This window comes from Mytilus trossulus, chromosome 3 (assembly GCF_036588685.1).
Source record: "Mytilus trossulus isolate FHL-02 chromosome 3, PNRI_Mtr1.1.1.hap1, whole genome shotgun sequence".
Lineage (NCBI taxonomy): Eukaryota > Metazoa > Mollusca > Bivalvia > Mytilida > Mytilidae > Mytilus > Mytilus trossulus.
In genome coordinates, this window is record NC_086375.1 from 43080385 (window position 1) to 43106456 (window position 26072).

General features: G+C 32.5%; 1 protein-coding gene across 2 annotated transcripts; it reads right to left on the reverse strand.

The window, feature by feature from the left end:
- Positions 1-535: 535 nt before the first annotated feature.
- Positions 536-26065, reverse strand: LOC134711528 (serum paraoxonase/arylesterase 1-like). 2 transcript variants are annotated; one of them, XM_063572159.1, is made up of 9 exons: positions 25724-26065; positions 23902-23972; positions 22751-22806; positions 13077-13266; positions 12560-12683; positions 11797-11997; positions 7817-7898; positions 6997-7128; positions 536-5755 (listed from the first exon to the last, which is right to left on the reverse strand). In XM_063572159.1, exons 1-9 carry the CDS (start codon positions 25786-25788, stop codon positions 5585-5587), a joined length of 1092 nt encoding a protein of 363 aa, XP_063428229.1. In that variant the 5' UTR covers positions 25789-26065; the 3' UTR covers positions 536-5584. The 2 variants fall into 2 exon arrangements, with proteins under 2 accessions (XP_063428229.1, XP_063428231.1); XM_063572161.1 differs by lacking the exons at positions 22751-22806; positions 23902-23972; positions 25724-26065 and adding an exon at positions 19541-19592.
- Positions 26066-26072: the final 7 nt, after the last annotated feature.

The following is a 26072-nucleotide window of genomic DNA, read 5'->3' on the forward strand; positions in this document are numbered from 1 at the left end:
TGCTGTTGTTTTTTCTATGGTCGGGTTGTTGTCTCTTAGACACATTTCCCATTTCTATTCTCAATTTTATCACATGTCTTTCTAACAATTTTGATCTGATTTTATAGGCCTTCTTTTACTTTAGGGGTCCCAACCCATATAGAGCTATATTTAACAATCCCCATCACAAACCTAACCCTAACCAATACCTAAATCACCACTAGCCCTAACCCTAAAACCTAACCCTAGCCTAGAACATCCCCTAAGCTATTTTAAACCATAACCATGACTGAACCTTAACTCTAAAGTATAGGGACCCCTAAAGTAAAAGAAGCACTGATGAGTCTTATGCAGATGAAACGTGTGTCTGGTGTATCATATTATAAGTCAGGGACCAGTACTACCTTTGATAACTATGGACGTATTCCTGTCACTTTAATGAATGAAACACTTTAAAAGACTATTGCTCAATCATGAATATTCTGTGAAACAAAACTAATCCCGAAAACTGAAATGGAGGCATTTTCACTCAATTACAATTTACATTAATGGTAGTACTTCATTTGCCACAGCGGCTTAGCCCGGCTTAGCCCGGTTGACGCTTCCGGTATAGGCACAGTCGCTTCATTTGCTGTAAAATCAGCCGCCGGCGCAAATAGGCATACGCCGCTCTCGCCGGTGTACACTAACCGGCAAGCAATCAGCCGGTCATAAAAGTATGGCGGAAAGTGCAAATTTAGATAAATTAGCGGAATTTAAAAGGTGAATATTGATTTTTGTCAATCAGACTAGTATGATGCATGATACTGAATTAGTCCACTACGACGATATTAAATTGCCATGCTATATTTTAATTTCAAATTTATAAAATTATCTCGGAGAAACGTTTTTATGATGAATAAGGCCTCAGAAAAAAAGACTGCATCTTAAAAATATATATTTATTGTTAATAGGTTCATATTTTATATTCCCTAGCTTAGAAAGCAAAAATGTATAAATTTGAACTTCTGTCGCCATCTTTAAATCAGCCGGTTCCACTCGTTTTATTTTCAGCCATATTTAACCCGGTCACGTGATAGGGCGAACCGGGCATAGCCCGACCTAGAACAAATGAAGCAGCCCCATTGAAAAGTATTTCAAAAGCTTTTTAATTTACAAATGTATATAGATGTATTACATATTTTAATAAATACATAAAATGTAACTCTTATTATGTATCACAACAATATGTTCACATCAATAACAATTCAAGGTCATTGCTAAAACTAAAATTATTATCATATTAACATAAACAGCACTAAGGAAAACAATCACTTGAATTCTTTTGATTATTATAATAAAACAATGTAAAGCATTTTTATCAAAACACAGTGTAAAAAATATACATCAAACACAAATTACTAGAAATCAATCAAAGTTTTCAAACTACAGAACAGCAAGAATTTCAAGATTTGATTTTCTCTCTGACAGCATAAATTGCAATACTAGGCATACAATCTTGATAACTACAATACAATTGTGGATGTTACAGCTTCTAGCTTTATACATACACATACCTTTGTTTTATAATGAACAACAAGTTTAGGGAACAACTGACCTTAACTGGCCTTTAGTTGACCTTTAAATCATATGTCTAGTCAGGGGGAAAATTGAAGCATACAACACACAAACAAATTGCCAGACAATCATGTCATTTTCCTTTCCTTAATATATGATTTCGTGATATTTAAAGTCAATCATCTTTTCTTTTAAAAGCAGGCATAATAATTATCACTTAATAAAACTTATAATATCTCATATTAAAAATTATAACTACATGTATAAGGAATACACTATTCGTATTACAAAATATGTAAATTGTGTCTAAGTTTTGACTGTAAACAAATATATAATCAACACAAAAATGTGTATCAAAATCCTTTATTTATTTTATTATCCAAAAATAATCAAAAATTGCAATAAACAAAATTACAGGATTTCCAACCTTAAGAAATAAAACAAAAGTAACTAGTCATGGCAAGCATTTACATTGAGGAAAAAGTATTGTTCACTGCTGAGTTACAAAGTGCAACTGCAAACACAAATATTAAAAGACAACAAAATGTGAGTTATCATCAAATAATTCATATAAATCAAATAAATCATACAAATCCTTTCACAGAAATGGAGAGGCAGCTGCCAGATCATATATTATTTTATTAACCTAAAGTTTCCAACTGATTTTAAAATTTATGACTGCAAATGACATATACATATTTGCTAAACAAAAAAATGCAAAGACCATTAATTAATACTTGCCATTACGATTTTTTGTAGATCCTGTCTTAATATTTTGTGTGGAAGTAATGGACTAATGTTTGGCATGACGTAATTATACTTTTTTACCTGATTGAAGTGAAAATTTGTATAAATTTATAAATAATGTGCTTGTAAGCACTGCATAAAGAGTTCTTAACTTTTCTGTCATGTATAATATTATATATATTTATATCTAATATATATCTACTTCATAATTCATTGTTCACAACATTTTTTCTCTCTCACTAACATGAAAATTCACAAAAAGTCAATACATATTAATTGTTAATAAATATTGGAATCTTAAAATATATAAAAAAATAAATCTGCAATATTTGAAATTCTTTACATATTTTAATTTCAAATAATTTGAAAACATTGGCTTGAATATTTTTTTTCTAGCTCTATATTCTATATGTTTATTCATATAGACATTTTTTTTCTCTTTTACTATTGTTATTTTCTTACATCTTTTATGATATCTGTCACATAATGACATTATATGCTGTACAATGTCTTATAATTGGTGCTCTATTTGTCAGTACATGTATTATAATTATTAATTCTAATGCAATTTTTATGTAACAATATTTTTCATTGGCTAAAAGTTGCCGTCAAATCCACAGTTGACCAGGCGTAACTAAGGATGGACCCGCCATTTGGAATTGTTGAATCAACAAATGTTCAATTACTACTATATAATCGAAAATAAAACAACACCTACCTCGAATTCCCCATTTTAATGTAATTTTATCCAAATTTGAATCTTACAGGTAACGTAATAATCTCCAGTTTGTAAGTTTTCATTTGTATGACGTCACGTTTAGCCATGATGTCTTTGCGCCAAAATCATTCATGAAGTTTCGCGGATTTTTTTTATTTGTCAAATTTAGACCTTTTTTTCAAGTTTTATCGTATTATTTTTTTTGTAATGCATTAGAATCTGAATAACAGTACTGTAGTTGAAGAGTTGCCACAGTCAATTTTGATTTGACAGTCGCAAATCTCCGTTTTACTGTCTCCGCTACGCGTCGCCAGTAAAACTGCATTTTCGACCGTCAAATCTACAATTTACGGTGGCAACTCTTCAACTACAGTACTGTTATTCCTTAACTGTAAATGCCCCCTGTGGGACCATGTCAGATTGTTTGATTTTATATTTGATTTGATTTATATCACCGAAAAAAAACATTGCAAGTCAAGAAGGTCTTCAAATATACTGTTCACCACTTATCACATAATAAAAATATATTTCTGTACATATACCATAATTAAACTTAAAAAACAAATTACTTTTGATATTCAATGTAAAAAATTCCATCAAATTTCTTAAATGTTTGTATCACATTTTAGTGTATATTTTGAAGGATCAACTTTGACAATTTCTGTGTTTTTGATTATGACATGGTGGATCACTCAATATTTATATACATGATAATGAATAATTGTACAACTGTTTATATGTTTTTATGTTAGCATGCACCATAAAGCAGATACAGTATGGAGAAGACATTCTAAGTTGCAAAACTTGTGTCTAATCCTATTGTCAATGTTTTTTGGACAATAAAATTTGTTTAAACTGAGCAGATACCCCTGAAAAAGGTGTTATTTATGGACTAAATACTGATTTCGTGGATTTACTAAGGTTTGCATACAAGTCATACAAAATTTGTACTTTGTTAAACATTTAGATACATTGTTCACTTACGAAAATTGGCATTCAGGGGCGTAGCTGCCGTTAGGCACTATAGGCACGTGCCTACACATAATTTTTGCACAAATATTTTTTTTATTAAAAAAATAATAAACAACGTTATTCGTAGATGAACGCCAGTGAAGATGCCAAAACTCTTTAATCATCGATGACGAATGTCATTAAAAATTTTGTACACCAGTCTCTCGTCCTTAAGTTAGTGAATGAATGGAATATTGGATATAATTAAATGTTATATATGATTTAACGTACTTATATAGAAACTAAACAAAAACTTTGGTTCAGACACCTCTGTCAATAAAAACTTGAATGAACCTCAATTTAGAGACATGATTTTTTTAATTATAGTTGTTGTTAGTTTTCAACTAGCTATCCACTTTGTCTTCACCCGATCTACAATAAAAACCCTTGCCAATGTTGGTCGTCTGTTTGGCTGTGTGGGATGTATAAATACAGTCACGTCTGGTCAGAATGGGGACAGTAAATCCGACGCTTAGCTGTAGAGAGAATGCTACTCTTTGATGAGTTCGTAGTTGGTCTACTGAAAGGCAAAGTTTCTGCTCCTATCCAATAATCCATCATTTTCCGATGTAATGCATGGCATTTTAAAATTTCCAGAACTTCGTCCCGTACGACACCTATTACAGGACCTAGCTCCCTGTTGTATTTATTGTAAAAAAAAAAAAATTGTCCTGAACTTGCATAAATATTTATGAAAATCCTGAACTTGCATAAGTATTTATGAAAAGATATATGAATTTCTTAAATTTTGTTACGATAGTATGAACAGAACAAAACTTTTGCATAAGCCAGGCATCGACTATGTGTGTATGTGTTTGTGTGGCTTCGGTGATGGCTTAAGAATCAAAAACTTGATGGTTGATGTCTAGCCAAAAGGATAGTTTTATTATATAGTAATATCATTATTTACGTGCCTATTTTTTTAATGAACGATCGTCAATATGTACTAAAAATCAAATTAAGGGTATTTATCAGAGATATGAAAATACCAAACAGGGTGGGTGGACTGCTTAATCAAAAGGATACACTAATGCAATGCATATTGTAAATATTTTTTATATAAATATTTCCGTTTGTACTGCGTTTATATTTAATTCACCAGTCAGATGTTATGGTAAATTATTCATAATTCTTCGAACTTTTCATCGTGTATATTATAATTTTCTTGATTAAATAACCAATAAATTTAATATTTTTTACATAAAATTTTGCAGCTAAAACACTGAAAACCGTTTTCCGTCGGGGGGCTTCGCCCCCTGAACCCCCTACCAGGGCTCTGCCCTGGACCTACTGGGGGCCTTCAGCGGCCCCCAGACCCCCTGCCGATTGGTGCCTACAGTTGACCAAGTACCTAGCTACGCCCCTGGCATTCCAAAAATTATAATGAATCAACAGTACACGAACCTTGATCTCAAACTGAAAGTTTACTTTTCATGGCTTTCCCAAAACACAATAAAAGCAGATATATTCTTCGTCATGGAACTGCTATTCATGTGTATACATGCATGAATATGTTTCATGCAATGGGATTTCATTTTACTCATTAGCTGCATGGAAAACAAAGTAACACAATCAATCCATCCAACGTACTTCACAAAACAACAACTTATGTTGAACCGTTCCTACCAACATAGCGTCCTTATAAAGAGAGGCCACTGTAGATCCACTCAGGAGTTGACCATCATCACTTAAAACTTCGGTCATCTTAGTCACAACTCCATCTTTCATGTGAAGTTTAATCACCTGTAAGTTAAAATGTAATATAAGTATTCAAAAGTATAAATTTCAAAAGTGATCAATACACAAGTGTAGCATTATCAACCACTAGCAAATATTTCACCTTAAACAGGTACTAGGGAGGTTTTAAATTTTTTGTGACACAAACATTTTGATTTTAACTGATTAAAAGCTCGACATATCACACAGACAATAGTCTTTTGATCGAGATTTTACGCTGTGTTTTTTTTTTTGTGCAATCAGATTACTTCTTGAAGTTTAATTTCAAGTCCTTTATTCAGATAAATATATATCCTGAACAAAAAAAAGCCTTCTTCTTCCAGTTAAGGGGCCGCAATCAACTGTCTGATTATTCTGCCACTGTGTGTTGCGCATGAAAGTCCAAAGAAAATTTAATATATTTACATTTTGTGAAAGTTAAAATCCTATATACAGGTGCTCATTAAAAACAAGTGTTTAGGTCTATTTTGTTAGCCGAGCCTTGAAGCATTCAAGACTCGGAGCGGTGGTAGTTGAAAGTGGTAAGGCATTCCATTCCCGTATAGATTTTGGATAGAATGACATTTTCCTTATATCCGTTCTGCAAAGAGGAACCTGGAAACATCCAGTCCTAGTTGTTCTTGATGCTCGGCTTGTTGGAATGAGCCTAGATGTTGCATCTATATTAACTAGGCAGTTAGTAATTTTGTACATCATGCACATCCTTGTTGTTGTTCTTCTCTCTTCTAATTGTTGCCACTCGAGTTGTTTTATCATGGCGTCTACTGATGATGTGTTACGGTATTTGTTAGTAACATACCTAGCCCCTCTGCGTTGTACCATCTCAATTTTTTTCTTGTTGTTTTGTTGATGGGGGTCCCAGACTGTGCTTGCATATTCTAGTGTTGGTCTGACTAATGACTTGTATGCATTTTCTTTTAGTTGTTTGTTACTGATGTTAAGATTTCTTTTTAAGAACCCAATAGTTTTATTTGCTTTTTGGCAGATGTTATGTACATGGGTACTCCAATTTAAATCTGAGCTGATTGTAACTCCAATATATTTTGCGTCTGATACTCTTTCCAGTACATGGCCATGAAGGATATAATCATTTGTGATTGGCTTTCTTTTCTTGCTGATGGTCATGACATTGCATTTGTCTGCGTTGAACTTCATGAGCCATCCAGATAGGTCAAGGTTTTTCATGTTAATTAATTGACATAAAAAAAAATCATCAGCTTTTCAGTTTTTCCACACATATACATTACCTGTGAAGGTGCTTGACTTTCTGGATCATCTAAATGTTTTAAGATTTGCCATGCTATTGGATGAGCACCGAGCAGCACATTACCATCTTTATCCAAAGTGGGATTGTCTATTCCTGTTTTTACATCAAATTCCTGAAATAAATACTTTATCATTTATTCATGTATTTATGTGTAAAATGTTGGTTTTTGTACTGTGCAGTGTACAACTAACACATGCATCACACAATCAAATTAAGGGGGTACAGAACATGTAAGGGAGTTAACTCCTAAAAATCAGCTGAGTGTTTTAATCATTCACTAATAATAAGGAGAGATCAAGCTTTTCAACAATCAATAAAATTGTCAATTTGCTTTATAAATCCAACCAAGGATTTGTATAGTTAGACAAATCTATACAAATCCTTGATCCAACCAAATTATTTCTGGTATTGTGTGGATCAAATTTTGAGAAAAGTTTTGATATTTTTGTCAGCATGTTAAAGATATTATTGTGTCAAAACTTTATGAAATTTAAACAAGCCAAATCTATTTCAGTCAAAGAGTTATCAAAATCCTAAAATAGTTCCACTGCCATCATTGAACCATTTCAACCATATAAATTTAAACAAGGCTTATTTAAAGGCCACAGTTTTAAGTTCTACTTCAGTTCAAATAGCAGTCATTGGCTCTATCCACTTTAATTTTTACAGTGTTAGAATCATTCACAAAAATTATAAAGGGAATTTATGTACCAATTTGACCAAATCAGCAAACATTTCTACATTAATAATAATTATAATAGAAAATTGACTTGGGGAGAATAAAAATAAAACTGTAATACCTGGTATCTTTTAACTGTTCCATTTTTCTGCCTTTTAAAAGTATGGAATTTCTTTGGGGCTGGCTCTGCCATGTACAAATATCTGAAAAAGAGTGGAGATGCCAAAGTTTTGTAAGCCTGTAAATAAATCTATTTATCTATTTCAAGCTACATTGTATCTATAAAGGGGAACTTCGCAAAAAATCAAAAATTTATATTATGTTTATTCTGTAAAAAAATGCTCAAATTCATAGACATTAAAGTTTTATTCTGCTAGATAAGAGATCACCATCGATTTTAAATTTGGAGTATCAATTCTCTGCGGTCGGCCATTTTGTCACCTTCTCCGATTTGCAGTCACGATATGTCTAAGGACCAAGACTACAGTAGCCTGATTTAGTCGTAATTGCGTGTTGATATCTCGTCAATCGTACGGTTGTTTTATCCGACTAGTTAACTAGTTTTAAACTAACTTGATACGGAAAATGTTCTTCTTTTTTTTTTTAAATAACCATGATCTGTTATTTTTAGACTGATAATATAGGAATTAGTGAAAAAGTCAAAATTTCAAATCATAAATAAGTCTTCTGTGAAACTTGAATTGTTTTTGGAAATCTAATTAGTTCATAATTCTTTTATGTAATAAACTTTATTCAAATAAATTAGGATCTTCGCTCCACTGATCACCTGTATGGCTAAAGGTATTGTAGAGGGTGTGAGGTGACACGTCCAGGTATTCAAGCGATTTCCTGTCAAGTTTGCAAATTCATGCATTGTTTCACTTCTAAGTGTATTGATAAGTGTACACGGCCGATAACTTATAACTTTCCATTTTGAACTATAAGGTGTATAATATATATCTCTATCTTGCATGTCCGAAAGTGATATAACTAAACTCATACGCTTGTTTATGAATAACCTTTCTTTATACATATTTTTTCCAAGGGTAACTTTGGTAAAATGTAATATATACTTGTTGTCAATGGTGAAGGCTACAAATATTGATTTAAAAAAATGTACGCACTTGTCGACCATTCGTATATATGCCTGGATTATAAGTTACGTAACTTTGCAAATTAAAATATATACATAAAATTGAGAATGGAAATGGGGAATGTGTCAAAGAGACAACAACCCGACCAAATAAAAAAACAACAGCAGAATGTCACCAACAGGTCTTCAATGCAGCGAGAAATTCCCGCACCCGGAGGCGTCCTTCAGCTGGCCCCTAAACAAATATATACTAGTTCAGTGATAATGAACGCCATACTAATTTCCAAATAGTACACAAGAAACTAAAATTTAAATAATACAACACTAACAAAGGCCAGAGGCTTCTGACTTGGGACAGGCGCAAATATGCGGTGGGGTTAAACATGTTTGTGAGATCTCAACCCTCCCCTATACCTCTAACCAATGTAGAAAAGTAAAAGCATAACAATACGCACATTAAAATTCAGTTCAAGAGAAGTCCGAGTCTGATGTCAGAAGATGTAACCAAAAAAAAAATAAACAAAATGACAATAATACATAAATAACAACAGACTACTAGCAGTTAACTGACATGCCAGCTCCATATGTATACATAGAACATAAGAAAGAAACATACATTTTGTGTAAATTGGGGTAAAAGTTTTGTAAAATGATAAGTCCACGTATGCCAACAGTATGTAATCATCAAATGTCGATTTACTATTGTATACCAAAAGAAGAAGAAGAAGAGATTTAAATACAGGTCGATATATAACTTTATTTGGCTCATCAAAGTTATGGACATTTATATATCAATTAGATTGTTCTCGCAAAAAGGAAGAAATTCGCCGTCATCACAATTGTTCCGACATGCATGATATATATATACGCAACTGGATGTACACTAATACCGAGGGATGTGAATATTTTCCAGGAAAACTATAGAGTATCAAAGTTTCAAATCAATTTCGGGATTTATTTTCTCTCTTGATATTCAATGACAGCAATTTAAAGAATAAACTGCTTGTCCGCTTTAGTGGTATTCTTGCCAGTTGAAACAGACTTATAATTACATTAAAAAATAGGGAAAGATGACATTTAATTTGTTCATTTTTTTTTTATACATCATTGGTCAAATAGCTAAAGTATTATATATAGTTACGGTGTGAGACGAAGAGTATTTAAGAAGGACATTCCTGATTATGTATAAATTTTGTTGACATTTTATTGTTTCCACCGTACAAGCAAGTGAAAATGATTGCTGGAATGAAGCAAAAAGGTCAGAATACAAACATGTATTTTTAATACACTATCAATCATGTCAGTTTAATATGTTTGTTTAAAGTATTTTTAGAAAAAAAATCATAAAAATGTTCTATTGTATGATTTACTTTTATTATTAAAATTCGTTTTAAAAAATCCACACGATCTAATTTTAAAAGTTGCATGGCAATCACTTATTTTTCGTTAGTTAATAGCTACACCAAAAGTCGCCGATGCGCTTTAAATCGCGTTATTATATGGTTAACGAACAAGACTTAAATGAGATATTTTCACTCCCGGCATGCATCAAAGACTTAAACTACGTCACATAAGTCAGGAAGTTTCAAAAAATAAAATTAATAATTCCCGATTTTCTTCTTTATTAGATTTCATATCAAAATAAAACTTGGTGAATATATTTTTTATGGTATTATGAACATATAAGATGAAAAGTGAAAAATCGCGAAATATAACTTTTAGTCAATCCACTTCAGTGATTTAATTTTGCAATTTTCTTAATTACTTGATATAGTACTATAGTGTAATAATTAAAATCAAAAGTTTTACATATTTGCAACAATTTATATTTGACATATCAATAAAGCACTGTGTTCAGTCTTTTTACAGGTACTTAAGAACACTAAAGTTTATGTTTGTGATCTTGTACAACCTGGAATATTATTTTCCTGCAATCGTATATTAGCTAAAGTGCTACCAGTAGTTGTGATAATGAAAATCTGATGATTTCTACCTAGAGACCATGTACGGGGCATTTCACTATAGTTAATATATTTTTTGTGTTTAAAAATAAATATATTAAACTCCATACTAATATTTACGACAAAAGAGAGGATTTTTCATTCCATACCGTTGACATCTGCAATTAATTTACTTGGTCAATAATAAGCTAGTACAAAACAGTGCTAACAAGTGAAACTGCGAGCTACTGCTCACTGATGATACCCCTGCCGCAAGTGGATAATATAAATAGTGTAAAAATATGCAAGTGTTCGGTAAACAGGAAGTTGTTGAGTGATGAATCTGAAAACGCATCACACTGTATAGCTGACTTATATAAATCCTGAAACCAAATTTCAGAAATCCTTAAATTGTAGTTCCTGAGAAAAGTGAGACGAAAATTTTCAACTTGGCTTTCATGTGTAAAATCATACAAGTGTTAAGTAAACAGGAAGTTGTCAAGTGATCAATTTGAAAAGGTGTCACACTGTATAGCTGACTTAGATAAACCCTGAAACCAAATTTCAGAAATCCTTGTATTGTAGTTCCTGAGAAAAATGCGACGAAAAAATAAATAGTGTAAAAATATGCAAGTGTTCGGTATACAGGAAGTTGTCAAGTGATGAATCTGAAAACGCATCACACGGTACAGCTGACTTAGATAAACCCTGAAACCAAATTTCAGAAATCCTTGTATTGTAGTTCCTGAGAAAAGTGTGACGAAAATTTTCAACCTGGCTATCATGTGTAAAATCATACAAGTGTTCGGTAAACAGGAAGTTGTCAAGTGATCAATCTGAAAACACATCACACGGTATAGCTGACTTAGATAAACCCTGCAACCAAATTTCAGAAATCCTTGTATTGTAGTTCATGAGAAAAATGCGACGAAAAATATTCATGGGACGGACTGACTGACGGACGGGCGGACCGACAGACAGAGGTAAAACAGTATACCCCCCTTTTTTAAAGCGGGGGTCTAAAAATGCTATCATATAAGGAAGAAGTGTTGAGAGTTTTGTTTTTACTTTTGATCACGTGATAACATCAGACCATTTGTTGTAACAAAGCCTTCATCTTGTTTGTGGTATGCTTTCCCATCATAATACATCAGATTTCCGTAGGCTAATGGTAGGACCATCTCTAATAGGTGAAGAAGTCCATTCTTATAGTAGGCATAATTTGTGAAGTAAAAACTATTATCACTGTCCATTGCTACATCATTTATACTGAAATGACAGTCAAACAAACACCATAAATCTACATTCTACAAGTAAATTGAGAAATAATTCAATACAGACATAAATTTGTACAAAGAAGATTAAATCATTCCATGTAGCACATTACTGTTTACACTAAACCTGTTGGATGTGTAATAATTGATACTTTAGTCTGAGAGAACATGATTATTTATTAGTTGTAAGGTAGTTGGATTTGAACTTACTGTCATTTACTGTAAGTACTTTCAGATTTGTATTTTATCTTTTTTTCTTCAACTGATAGTTTGTTCTTATGTTGTACTGTTACACCACTGTTCAGGGTAAGGGGGAGGGTTTAAAACTAGCAAATGTGTTAAACCGGGTCAAATTCTTTGTGGTGGATAGTTGTCTCATTTGCCATTATACCACGTCATTTCATTCTTATTTTATAATGGGAAAACTTAATCTTTAAATATAGCATTTTTTAAACACATTTCCTGTTTTAAATTTTCAAAAGATTGAAAAACAAACTAAATTTACAAATAGTTTCACCTCATAATTTGTTTAATTGCTTGGTGTCTTCAACACTTACAAGTGTATGTTTGGGTCTCTGTAAGTCTGGACATGCTTCAGCTGTTTATCTTTAGCTATAAACAGGAACCTTTCTAGGCTATCCTCTTTGGATCCATGGTTAACCACCATTACTGTAACTTTATCTTAAAAAAATACAAATATAAATAATTAAATTGTCATCTGGTACACGTGCTAGTCTGCCATTGAAGACTATAAGTTGACCTCTAGATGTCATTTTCTATATAAATGTATTATTTACCCTACAAAGAAGTTGAATTTTCCCATGAGAGTAATAATACATTATTGTAACTTCTAAATATAATGTGATAATAGAAAACACTTTTTATACAAAGATACTGTTGATTCATAGAATACAAAATTTTGATATTAAGTTAGTGGACGAGTGGTTATACATTTTTGTTATGAGACCACTTTCAATATACTAGTATTCAATTTTGGTAAAATCTGTGTATTTTTAATGATTTTAAAATAAATTTAAACAAAGTGATCAGAACTTTTTGGTTCACAAACATTACCTTTATTGTCTTTCCACAAACTAATGCCATGTGGACCAAAATCAGACTGGTTGAACTGGTCTCCAACAATAGTAAGTTCTTCTATGCCTTTATCTGGATGATTAAAATCAAACAAATATATTCTTCCTTTTCTATTGTGCTTCTTGTGGTATGCATGAACTGTAGGAGAAGCTGAGGGCATAACAAGACCCTAAAACAAAAAATCCTTGTAGAAAAAAGAACTTACTGTTCATACATTATTATTAATTTCTATTTGAAATGGACATACTGTGGATTTATTGATTTTTTTGGGTACCTGTAACCAATTTTCTTGTAACAAATTTTCTTGGATTGAGGGAAACTTACAAACTGTGGATTTATTAAATTTTTGTGGGTATCTGTAACCAATTTTCTTGGATTGAGGGAAACTTACAAACTGTGGATTTATTAATTTTTTTGGGTACCTGTAACCAATTTTCTTAGATTGAGGGAAACTTACAAACTGTGGATTTATTAATTTTTGTGGGTATCTGTAACCAATTTTCTTGGATTGAGGGAAACTTACAAACTGTGGATTTATTCATTTTTGTGGGTACCTGTAACCAATTTTCTTGTAACCAATTTTCTTGGATTGAGGGAAACTTACAAACTGTGGATTTATTATTTTTTTTGGGTACCTGTAACCAATTTTCTTGGATTGAGGGAAACTTACAAACTGTGGATTTATTATTTTTTTTGGGTACCTTTAACCAATTTTCTTGGATTGAGGGAAACTTACATACTGTGGATTTATTAATTTTTGTGGGTACCTGTAACCAATTTTCTTGGATTGAGGGAAACTTACAAACTGTGGATTTATTAATTTTTGTGGGTACCTGTAACCAATTTTTTTGGATTGAGGGAAACTTACAAACTGTGGATTTATTAATTTTTTTGGGTACCTGTAACCAATTTTCTTGTAACCAATTTTCTTGGATTGAGGGAAACTTACAAACTGTGGATTTATTAATTTTTGTGGGTACCTGTAACCAATTTTCTTGTAACCAATTTTCTTGGATTGAGGGAAACTTACAAATTGTGGATTTATTAATTTTTGTGGGTACCTGTAACCAATTTTCTTGGATTGAGGGAAACTTACAAACTGTGGATTTATTAATTTTTGTGGGTATCTGTAACCAATTTTCTTGGATTGAGGGAAACTTACAAACTGTGGATTTATTAATTTTTTTACCTGTAACCAATTTTCTTGGATTGAGGGAAACTTACAAACTGTGGATTTATTATTTTTTTTGGGTACCTTTAAACAATTTTCTTGTAACCAATTTTCTTGGATTGAGGGAAACTTACATACTGTGGATTTATTAATTTTTGTGGGTACCTGTAACCAACTTTCTTGGATTGAGGGAAACTTACAAACTGTGGATTTATTAATTTTTGTGGGTACCTGTAACCAATTTTTTTTGGATTGAGGGAAACTTACAAACTGTGGATTTATTAATTTTTTTGGGTACCTGTAACCAATTTTCTTGTAACCAATTTTCTTGGATTGAGGGAAACTTACAAACTATGGATTTATTAATTTTTGTGGGTACCTGTAACCAATTTTCTTGTAACCAATTTTCTTGGATTGAGGGAAACTTACAAATTGTGGATTTATTAATTTTTGTGGGTACCTGTAACCAATTTTCTTGGATTGAGGGAAACTTACAAACTGTGGATTTATTAATTTTTGTGGGTATCTGTAACCAATTTTCTTGGATTGAGGGAAACTTACAAACTGTGGATTTATTAATTTTTTTACCTGTAACCAATTTTCTTGGATTGAGGGAAACTTACAAACTGTGGATTTATTAATTTTTTTGGGTACCTTTAACCAATTTCCTTGTAACCAATTTTCTTGGATTGAGGGAAACTTACATACTGTGGATTTATTAATTTTTGTGGGTACCTGTAACCAATTTTCTTGGATTGAGGGAAACTTACAAACTGTGGATTTATTAATTTTTGTGGGTACCTGTAACCAATTTTTTTTGGATTGAGGGAAACTTACAAACTGTGGATTTATTAATTTTTTTGGGTACCTGTAACCAATTTTCTTGTAACCAATTTTTCGGGATTGAGGGAAACTTACATTCTGTGGATTTATTAATTTTTGTGGGTACCTGTAACCAATTTTCTTGGATTGAGGGAAACTTACAAACTGTGGATTTATTAATTTTTGTGGGTACCTGTTACCAATTTTCTTGGATTGAGGGAAATTTACAAACTGTGGATTTATTAATTTTTTTGGGTACCTGTTACCAATTTTCTTGGATTGAGGGAAACTTACAAACTGTGGATTTATTAATTTTTGTGGGTACCTTTAACCAATTTTCTTGGATTGAGGGAAACTTACAAACTGTGGATTTATTAATTTTTGTGGGTACCTGTAACCAATTTTTTTTGGATTGAGGGAAACTTACAAACTGTGGATTTATTAATTTTTTTGGGTACCTGTAACCAATTTTCTTGTAATCAATTTTCTTGGATTGAGGGAAACTTACAAACTGTGGATTTATTAATTTTTGTGGGTACCTGTAACCAATTTTCTTGTAACCAATTTTCTTGGATTGAGGGAAACTTACAAACTGTGGATTTATTAATTTTTGTGGGTACCTGTAACCAATTTTCTTGTAACCAATTTTCTTGGATTGAGGGAAACTTACAAACTGTGGATTTATTAATTTTTGTGGGTACCTGTAACCAATTTTCTTGGATTGAGGGAAACTTACAAACTGTGGATTTATTAATTTTTGTGGGTATCTGTAACCAATTTTCTTGGATTGAGGGAAACTTACAAACTGTGGATTTATTAATTTTTTTACCTGTAACCAATTTTCTTGGATTGAGGGAAACTTACAAACTGTGGATTTATTAATTTTTTTGGGTACCTTTAACCAATTTTCTTGTAACCAATTTTCTTGGATTGAGGGAAACTTACATACTGTGGATTTATTAATTTTTGTGGGTACCTGTAACCAATTTTCTTGGATTGAGGGAAACTTACAAACTGTGGATTTATTAATTTTTGTGGGTACCTGTAACCAATTTTTTTTGGATTGAGGGAAACTTACAAACTGTGGATTTATTAATTTTTTTGGGTACCTGTAACCAATTTTCTTGTAACCAATTTTTTTGGATTGAGGGAAACTTACATTCTGTGGATTTATTAATTTTTGTGGGTACCTGTAACCAATTTTCTTGGATTGAGGGAAACTTACAAACTGTGGATTTATTCATTTTTGTGGGTACCTGTTACCAATTTTCTTGGATTGAGGGAAATTTACAAACTGTGGATTTATTAATTTTTTTGGGTACCTGTTACCAATTTTCTTGGATTGAGGGAAACTTACAAACTGTGGATTTATTAATTTTTGTGGGTACCTGTTGCCAATTTTCTTGGATTGAGGAAAATTTACAAACTGTGGATTTATTAATTTTTTTGGGTACCTGTAACCAATTTTCTTGTAACCAATGTTCTTGGATTGAGGGAAACTTACATACTGTGGATTTATTAATTTTTGTGGGTACCTGTTACCAATTTTCTTGGATTGAGGGAAACTTACAAACTGTGGATTTATTAATTTTTTTGGGTACCTGTAACCAATTTTCTTGTAACCAATTTTCTTGGATTGAGGGAAACTTACAAACTGTGGATTTATTATTTTTTGTGGGTACCTGTAACCAATTTTCTTGGATTGAGGGAAACTTACAAACTGTGGATTTATTATTTTTTGTGGGTACCTGTAACCAATTTTCTTGGATTGAGGGAAACTTACAAACTGTGGATTTATTAATTTTTTTGGGTACCTGTAACCAATTTTCTTGTAACCAATTTTCTTGGATTGAGGGAAACTTACAAACTGTGGATTTATTATTTTTTGTGGGTACCTGTAACCAATTTTCTTGGATTGAGGGAAACTTACAAACTGTGGATTTATTATTTTTTGTGGGTACCTGTAACCAATTTTCTTGGATTGAGGGAAACTTACAAGCTGTGGATTTATTAATTTTTTTGGGTACCTGTAACCAATTTTCTTGTAACCAATTTTCTTGGATTGAGGGAAACTTACATACTGTGGATTCATTAATTTTTGTGGGTACCTGTAACCAATTTTCTTGGATTGAGGGAAACTTACAACTTGTGGTTTTATTAATTTTTGTGGGTACCTGTAACCAATTTCCTTGGATTGTGGGAAACTTGCATGTTCAGGGATATTCAAATCCATGGTTTTGAAAGTCTGCAGACATTCATTGACATTCCTTTAAAAAAATCGTAATCATAGAACATTCAAATTCATGGTTCCACTGTACCCACAAAAATTAATATTCAAACAAAAATAAATGAATCCACGGTAATAATTTGATAGTCAAAAGATTGATAAATGATTTTTTGACCATGAAAGATGTTACACATAGTACTCATTGCAATCTTCAAGGTGTGGTGATCACAGTGACTAAGTTAATAACATCATTACATGTAATTTGGTCAAAGGTAGAGAGTTGTCTCATTTGCAATTATACTACATCTTCTATTTTTATATTATTCCCATAAGTTATATAGACCAAAACAATTGCACTGTCCATTAAAAGTACTATAGATCTAAATTACAGGCATCCTTCTGTTAAAAGAACCTATAAATTGCCTCACTGTATGACTTGTTCCCCTTGACATTTTCAGTCGTTAATCTATGTGAGCCAAGGGCAATAACTCATGGCAATACTATACCTACTGATGTAATAATTGTTAAGGGGGCTCAGGGGTCTAAATCAAATTTTTTATTTAATATAGGATTTTCTATAAATGAACTTTATCTTATACTTAATAGAACTAGAGGCTCTAAAGAGCCTGTGTCGCCCACCTTGGTCTATGTGCATATTAAACAAAGGAAACAAATGGATTCATGACAAAATTGTATTTTGGTGATGGTGATGTGTTTGAAGTTCTTACTTTACTGAACGATCTTGCTTCTTACAATTATATCTATAATGAACTTTGACCATTAGTAACAGAGAAAAATATTTGGTAAAAATGTACATAAAGTTACCAAATTAATGAAAATTGTTAAAAATTGTGTAAAAGGACAATAACTCCTTAAGGGGTCAATTGACCATTTAGGTCATGTTGACTTATTTGTAGATCTTACTTTGCTGAACATTATTGCTGTTCACAGTTTATCGCTATCTATAAAAGTATTCAAGATAATAAAAAAAAAAAACGGCAAAATTTCTTTCAAAATTACCAATTGGAGGACAGCAACCCAACAATTGGTTGTCTAATTCATCTGAAAATTTCAGGGCAGATAGATATTGACTTGATTAACAACTTAACTAGGTGTAAGATTTGCTCTAAATGCTTTGGTTTTAGAGTTATAAGCCAAAAACTGCATTTTACCCCTATGTTCTATTTTTAGCCGTGGCCAAGTTTGGTTCAATTTGGCCCAGTAGTTTCAGAGGAGATGATTTTTGTAAAAGCTAACGACGACAGACGACAGACGACGGACACAGGACGCCAGACGCCAAGTGATGGGAAAAGCTCACTTGGCCCTTTGGGCCAGGTGAGCTAAAAATGAAATAAAAAATCAGGAAATGATTTTTTGTTATGATTTTTGTACCATAGGATAAAGTACCAACTACTAAAGGTAATTAATAAAATTTGTAATGAAAAATAAATGTTTTTTTTTCTGAAAATCTTATACCCTCGAGCCTCCTTAAATCATTAGGTAATGTCTCCATGTCTTCATACCCAATTCCTGTAATCAATGTGAACCAAGGGCAATAACTCATGGCAATACTATACTTACTGGTGTAATAAGAGTTAAACCATTAGGTAATGTCTCCATGTCCTTGTATTCAATTCCTGTAATCTATGTTAACCAAGGGCAATAACTCATGGCAATACTATACTTACTGATGTGATAAGAGTTAAACCATTAGGTAATGTCTCTATGTCCTCATATCCAATTCCTGTAATCTATGTTAACCAAGGTCAATAACTCATGGCAATACTATACTTACTGATGTAATAAGAGTTAAACCATTAGGTAATGTCTCCATGTCCTGGTATTCAATTCCTGTAATCTATGTTAACCAAGGGCAATAACTCATGGCAATACTATACTTACTGATGTGATAAGAGTTAAACCATTAGGTAATGTCTCTATGTCCTCATATTCAATTCCTGTAATCTATGTTAACCAAGGGCAATAACTCATGGCAATACTATACTTACTGATGTAATAAGAGTTAAACCATTAGGTCATGTCTCTATGTCCTCATATTCAATTCCTGTAATCTATGTTAACCAAGGTCAATAACTCATGGCAATACTATACTTACTGATGTAATAAGAGTTAAACCATTAGGTAATGTCTCCAGGTCCTCATACCCAATTCCTGTAATCTATGTGAATCAAGGTCAATAACTCATGGCAATACTATACTTACTGATGTAATAAGAGTTAAACCATTAGGTAATGTCTCCATGTCCTCATATCCAATTCCTGTAATCTATGTGAATCAAGGTCAATAACTCATGGCAATACTATACTTACTGATGTAATAAGAGTTAAACCATTAGGTAATGTCTCCATGTCCTCATATCCAATTCCTGTAATCTATGTTTACCAAGGGCAATAACTCAGAACAATACTATACTTACTGATGTTATAAGTGTTAAACCATTAGGTAATGTCTCTATGTCCTCATATCCAATTCCTGTAATCTATGTTAACCAAGGGCAATAACTCATGGCAATACTATACTTACTGATGTAATAAGAGTTAAACCATGAGGTAATGTCTCCATGTCCTCATATCCAATTTCTGTAATCTATGTTAACCAAGGGCAATAACTCATGGCAATACTACACTTACTGATGTAATAAGAGTTAAACCATTAGGTAATGTCTTTATGTCCTCATATCCAGTTCCTGTTATCTATGTTTACCAAGGGCAATAACTCAGGGCAATACTATACTTACTGATGTTATAAGTGTTAAACCATTTGGTAATGTCTCTATGTCCTCATATCCAATTCCTGTAATCTATGTTAACCAAGGGCAATAACTCATGGCAATACTATACTTACTGATGTAATAAGAGTTAAACCATTAGGTAATGTCTCCATGTCCTCATATCCAATTCCTGTAATCTATGTGAATCAAGGTCAATAACTCATGGCAATACTATACTTACTGATGTAATAAGAGTTAAACCATTAGGTAATGTCTCTATGTCCTCATATCCAATTCCTGTAATCTATGTTAACCAAGGTCAATAACTCATGGCAATACTATACTTACTGATGTAATAAGAGTTAAACCATTAGGTAATGTCTCTATGTCCTCATATTCAATTCCTGTAATCTATGTTAACCAAGGTCAATAACTCATGGCAATACTATACTTACTGATGTAATAAGAGTTAAACCATTAGGTAATGTCTCCATGTCCTCATATCCAATTCCTGTAATCTATGTGAATCAAGGTCAATAACTCATGGCAATACTATACTTACTGATGTAATAAGAGTTAAACCATTAGGTAATGTCTCCATGTCCTCATATCCAATTCCTGTAATCTATGTGAATCAAGGTCAATAACTCATGGCAATACTATACTTACTGATGTAATAAGAGTTAAACCATTAGGTAATGTCTCCATGTCCTCATATCCAATTCCTGTAATCTATGTTTACCAAGGGCAATAACTCAGAACAATACTATACTTACTGATATTATAAGTGTTAAACCATTAGGTAATGTCTCCATGTCTTCATACCCAATTCCTGTAATCTATGTTTACCAAGGGCAATAACTCAGGGCAATACTATACTTACTGATGTAATAAGAGTTAAACCATTAGGTAATGTCTCCATGTCCTCATATCCAATTCCTGTAATCTATGTGAATCAAGGTCAATAACTCATGGCAATACTATACTTACTGATGTAATAAGAGTTAAACCATTAGGTAATGTCTCCATGTCCTCATATCCAATTCCTGTAATCTATGTTTACCAAGGGCAATAACTCAGAACAATACTATACTTACTGATGTTATAAGTGTTAAACCATTAGGTAATGTCTCTATGTCCTCATATCCAATTCCTGTAATCTATGTTAACCAAGGGCAATAACTCATGGCAATACTATACTTACTGATGTAATAAGAGTTAAACCATGAGGTAATGTCTCCATGTCCTCATATCCAATTTCTGTAATCTATGTTAACCAAGGGCAATAACTCATGGCAATACTACACTTACTGATGTAATAAGAGTTAAACCATTAGGTAATGTCTTTATGTCCTCATATCCAGTTCCTGTTATCTATGTTTACCAAGGGCAATAACTCAGGGCAATACTATACTTACTGATGTTATAAGTGTTAAACCATTTGGTAATGTCTCTATGTCCTCATATCCAATTCCTGTAATCTATGTTAACCAAGGGCAATAACTCATGGCAATACTATACTTACTGATGTAATAAGAGTTAAACCATTAGGTAATGTCTCCATGTCCTCATATCCAATTCCTGTAATCTATGTGAATCAAGGTCAATAACTCATGGCAATACTATACTTACTGATGTAATAAGAGTTAAACCATTAGGTAATGTCTCTATGTCCTCATATCCAATTCCTGTAATCTATGTTAACCAAGGTCAATAACTCATGGCAATACTATACTTACTGATGTAATAAGAGTTAAACCATTAGGTAATGTCTCTATGTCCTCATATTCAATTCCTGTAATCTATGTTAACCAAGGTCAATAACTCATGGCAATACTATACTTACTGATGTAATAAGAGTTAAACCATTAGGTAATGTCTCCATGTCCTCATATCCAATTCCTGTAATCTATGTGAATCAAGGTCAATAACTCATGGCAATACTATACTTACTGATGTAATAAGAGTTAAACCATTAGGTAATGTCTCCATGTCCTCATATCCAATTCCTGTAATCTATGTGAATCAAGGTCAATAACTCATGGCAATACTATACTTACTGATGTAATAAGAGTTAAACCATTAGGTAATGTCTCCATGTCCTCATATCCAATTCCTGTAATCTATGTTTACCAAGGGCAATAACTCAGAACAATACTATACTTACTGATATTATAAGTGTTAAACCATTAGGTAATGTCTCCATGTCTTCATACCCAATTCCTGTAATCTATGTTTACCAAGGGCAATAACTCAGGGCAATACTATACTTACTGATGTAATAAGAGTTAAACCATTAGGTAATGTCTCCATGTCCTCATACCCAATTCCTGTAATCTATGTTAACCAAGGGCAATAACTCATGGCAATACTGTACTTACTGATGTAATAAGAGTTAAACCATTAGGTAATGTCTCCATGTCCTCATACCCAATTCCTGTAATCTATGTTAACCAAGGGCAATAACTCATGGCAATACTGTACTTACTGATGTAATAAGAGTTAAACAATTAGGTAATGTCTCCAGGTCCTCATACCCAATTCCTGTAATCTATGTTAACCAAGGGCAATAACTCATGGCAATACTGTACTTACTGATGTAATAAGAGTTAAACAATTAGGTAATGTCTCCAGGTCCTCATACCCAATTCCTGTAATCTATGTTAACCAAGGGCAATAACTCATGACAATACTATACTTACTGATGTAATAAGTGTTAAACCATTAGGTAATGTCTCCATGTCTTCATATCCAATTCCTGTAATCAAATATAATAAGAAAATTATATGTTAAAACTGCCTCCTAAAGCAACAAAACTTAACTTTTTTCTCTATATAAAGGTGCTCTACCATGGGTTCAAAAGCTCATTTTGGATCCTAATAGATATCTTTTGTAGAAAAAAAACCCATTTCTTTCATATCAAATACTAACTGTTTTGTGTGTTCTTTTTTGGTATTAAGACTATTAATAAAATTGAGAATGGAAATGGGGAATGTGTCAAAGAGACAACAACCCGACCAAATAAAAAACAACAGCAGAAGGTCACCAACAGGTCTTCAATGTAGCGAGAAATTCCCGCACCCGGAGGCGTCCTTCAGCTGGCCCCTAAACAAATATATACTAGTTCAGTGATACTGAACGCCATACTAATTTCCAAATTGTACACAAAAAAACTAAAATTAAAATAATACAAGACTAAGAAAGGCCAAAGGCTCCTGACTTGGGACAGGCGCAAAAATGCGGCGGGGTTAAACATGTTTGTGAGATCTCAACCCTCCCCCTATACCTCTAACCAATGTAGAAAAGTAAACGCATAACAATACGCACATTAAAATTCAGTTTTTTAAACCTCTGTAAGATTATGAGCCATGGTACGAGGAATGAGTTTTTATAAATTAATTCACTATGTCACACAAATACTCAGCCTCCCATTTGCAGAAGTAAAAAAAAGCATTTTTAATCAAAAAAGCCATAATAGTATTAGTTGAGGTCATAAAAGATGGGTTTAAAGATACCAGAGGGACATTCTAACTCATACTCATAGTTTGAAAATAATCTGACAACGCCATGGCTAATAAAGAAAAAGACAGACAGACAAATAATACTGTGGATTCATTTATTTTCGTGGGTACCAATTTTCGTGGATTAAGGAAAACTTGCATATTCGTGGATATTTAATTTCGTGGTTTTACTTACATCTGCATACAAACCTATAGGAAGTTCATCATTCGTTGAACATTTAATTTCATGGTTTACCTGTACCCAGGAAATCAACGAAAATTGGTATCCAACGAATATTAATGAATCCACAGTAATACACAAAGACACAACATAGAAAACTTAAGAACATTACCTTCTCCAGGAACAATTCTGCAGGGTCCTGGTGTATGGTTATACACATACTTAAAAATTTCCAAGGTATGTCTGAAACAAACAAAAAAAAATATTTAAAAGAGGGAAGTTTTTAAAGTTAGTATTTTAAAAGGTGACTGTGAGATATCAATCAGAAAAGACATGTTTCAGTCCTAGTGCATACTGCATAAAAATTTATTCAATAAATTCAAAAGGCTTACCAATTTTTTCATGTTTTCTACTTCATGTATATAATATTGTACCTTATAATTATCTCTTAAAAATTTAAATACATACTATAAACAGGGTCACTTTTACTTCCCTTTTTATGTAGAAGTACTAAAAATGATTCATTCCAAGCTTTTAGAAAACTTCTGTTATTTAAAATAAAGTTAAACAGCTTTTGTAATGGGTTTTTTAAGACTGATATTCCATTTTTCAACATTTCATTTGAAATAAGATCAGTAGCTGTGCTTTTCCCATTATTTTAAAGGACTTAATTGCCTTTACAATCTCACTTGTTTTAATGTGTTCCTGAAAGTCATTTGTTCTGTTGTTGATTTTTTGAAAATCATTAAATAATGTTTAAAAAAATTTGCGATTTTTTCCTTGAAATGGGTTAAAACTCTCGTTCGTTTTGTTTAGATTTTTTTTAAATAACTGATAACTTTGATGGTCTTACAAGTGCAAAATGTACAGAATCTTCATTATTAAAAGATTCCAAAATGTTTTCGGGTCTTTATTAACATTTGCACTTTAATGTTTCAGATCATATTTTATTTGTGTATGATCTTGCTACCCTTTTACATATAGCCATTATAACTCCTCTTCAATCTGTTAACTGCAACGTAGGAACTTGCCTACTGTACAGGTCAGATTCATAGCCTGTTAATCGTCTACCTGCATTTACAAAAAAAACATATTCCTCTACTTTCCAACACACTTCTACATGCATTTTCCAATGTAACCGGAGAGCATGAATTTCATTACAAAATTGCTTGTCTCCACCGGAACTCGAACCCGGAACCTCTGTGTTACAAGGCAGCGCGCTAACCGACTGAGCTAAAGAAGTACTTCCTTAGCTCAACAGCTTATACAGCTGCAGCGCGCTAACCGACTGAGCTAAAGAAGTACTTCCTTAGCTCAACCGCTTACAGCTGACTAAGTATCTACTAAGTTTTCTAAGGGAAGCAATCTCGTCACACTTCCCCTACCTCAAGAGTCATTATACTCTATAATGATGATATTTTCATCTTTTTTTATATTTATATTTGAACCTGGCTAGGTAATTCTTCTAACCGTGGGTTATTATTGTTGGGCACCAATGTAACCTGAGAGCACGAATTTCATTACAAAATTGCTTGTCTCCACCGGACTCGAACCCAGGACCTCTGTGTTTCAAGGCAGCCCGCTAACCAACTGAGCTAAAGAAGTACTTCCTTAGCTCAACCGCTTACGGCTGACTAAGTATCTACTAAGTTTTCTAAGGGAAGCAATTCCGTCACACCAAAAATGTATGCCTTTACTTTTATAATACAACACAATATTGGACCGTAGTATTTTTTTTAAATGCACATTACAACGAATAATGGGCGCTATAATTATAACTGACCCGAACTAAAGTCCCTATGGATAAAAGGTGTCGTAAAAAAATGCATTAACAAATATTATGAGGTATGGGATGCTCCAAATGAGACAAGTATATTCAGACCAAATACATGTAAACTAATGAACTATCATTACATGAACTGTTCATGTATTTTGTACTTGGTCTGTTGGTCACATGTCAACACTTTGAACCTTTTGAACATGTAAAATCTTACAGAGTTTTAACAATAAACTGTAATATAATTATTCCAACAACTGCTGCAATTGCTTTCTTGATCATTGCTACGACAATTCTTCAGCTTTTATGGTTCTTAGGTTATCTCAGGTCATAGGATTTATAGTTGTTTGCATAGTGTTAGACTCTGGAAAATGGCGGGAATTAAAACTTGTAAATACTAAATAGTCTACAAAAGAAGAGAAACTATATCATTTCACTAATTTGACAATTGTTGTTTATGATAACAAATCACTGTGCAATCGTTCGGGAAGCATGTCAGTATACATAAAAACTGTGTGCATTGTAAACTCAAGTGGACTTGTTCTTCATGTTTGTTCCGTCATTGG

Excerpts from the sequence above, each read along its gene's own strand:
- LOC134711528 (XM_063572159.1), bottom strand. The coding sequence starts at position 25,788 with ATGATCAAGAAAGCAATTGCAGCAGTTGTTGGAATAATTATATTACAG. Across the intron at positions 22,807-23,901 it reads CAGAATTGTTCCTGGAGAAG|GAATTGGATATGAAGACATG; the intron begins GTAATGTTCTTA and ends ATTTGATTACAG. Across the intron at positions 11,998-12,559 it reads AGAGACCCAAACATACACTT|TATAAATGATGTAGCAATGG; the intron begins GTAAGTGTTGAA and ends CTGTCATTTCAG.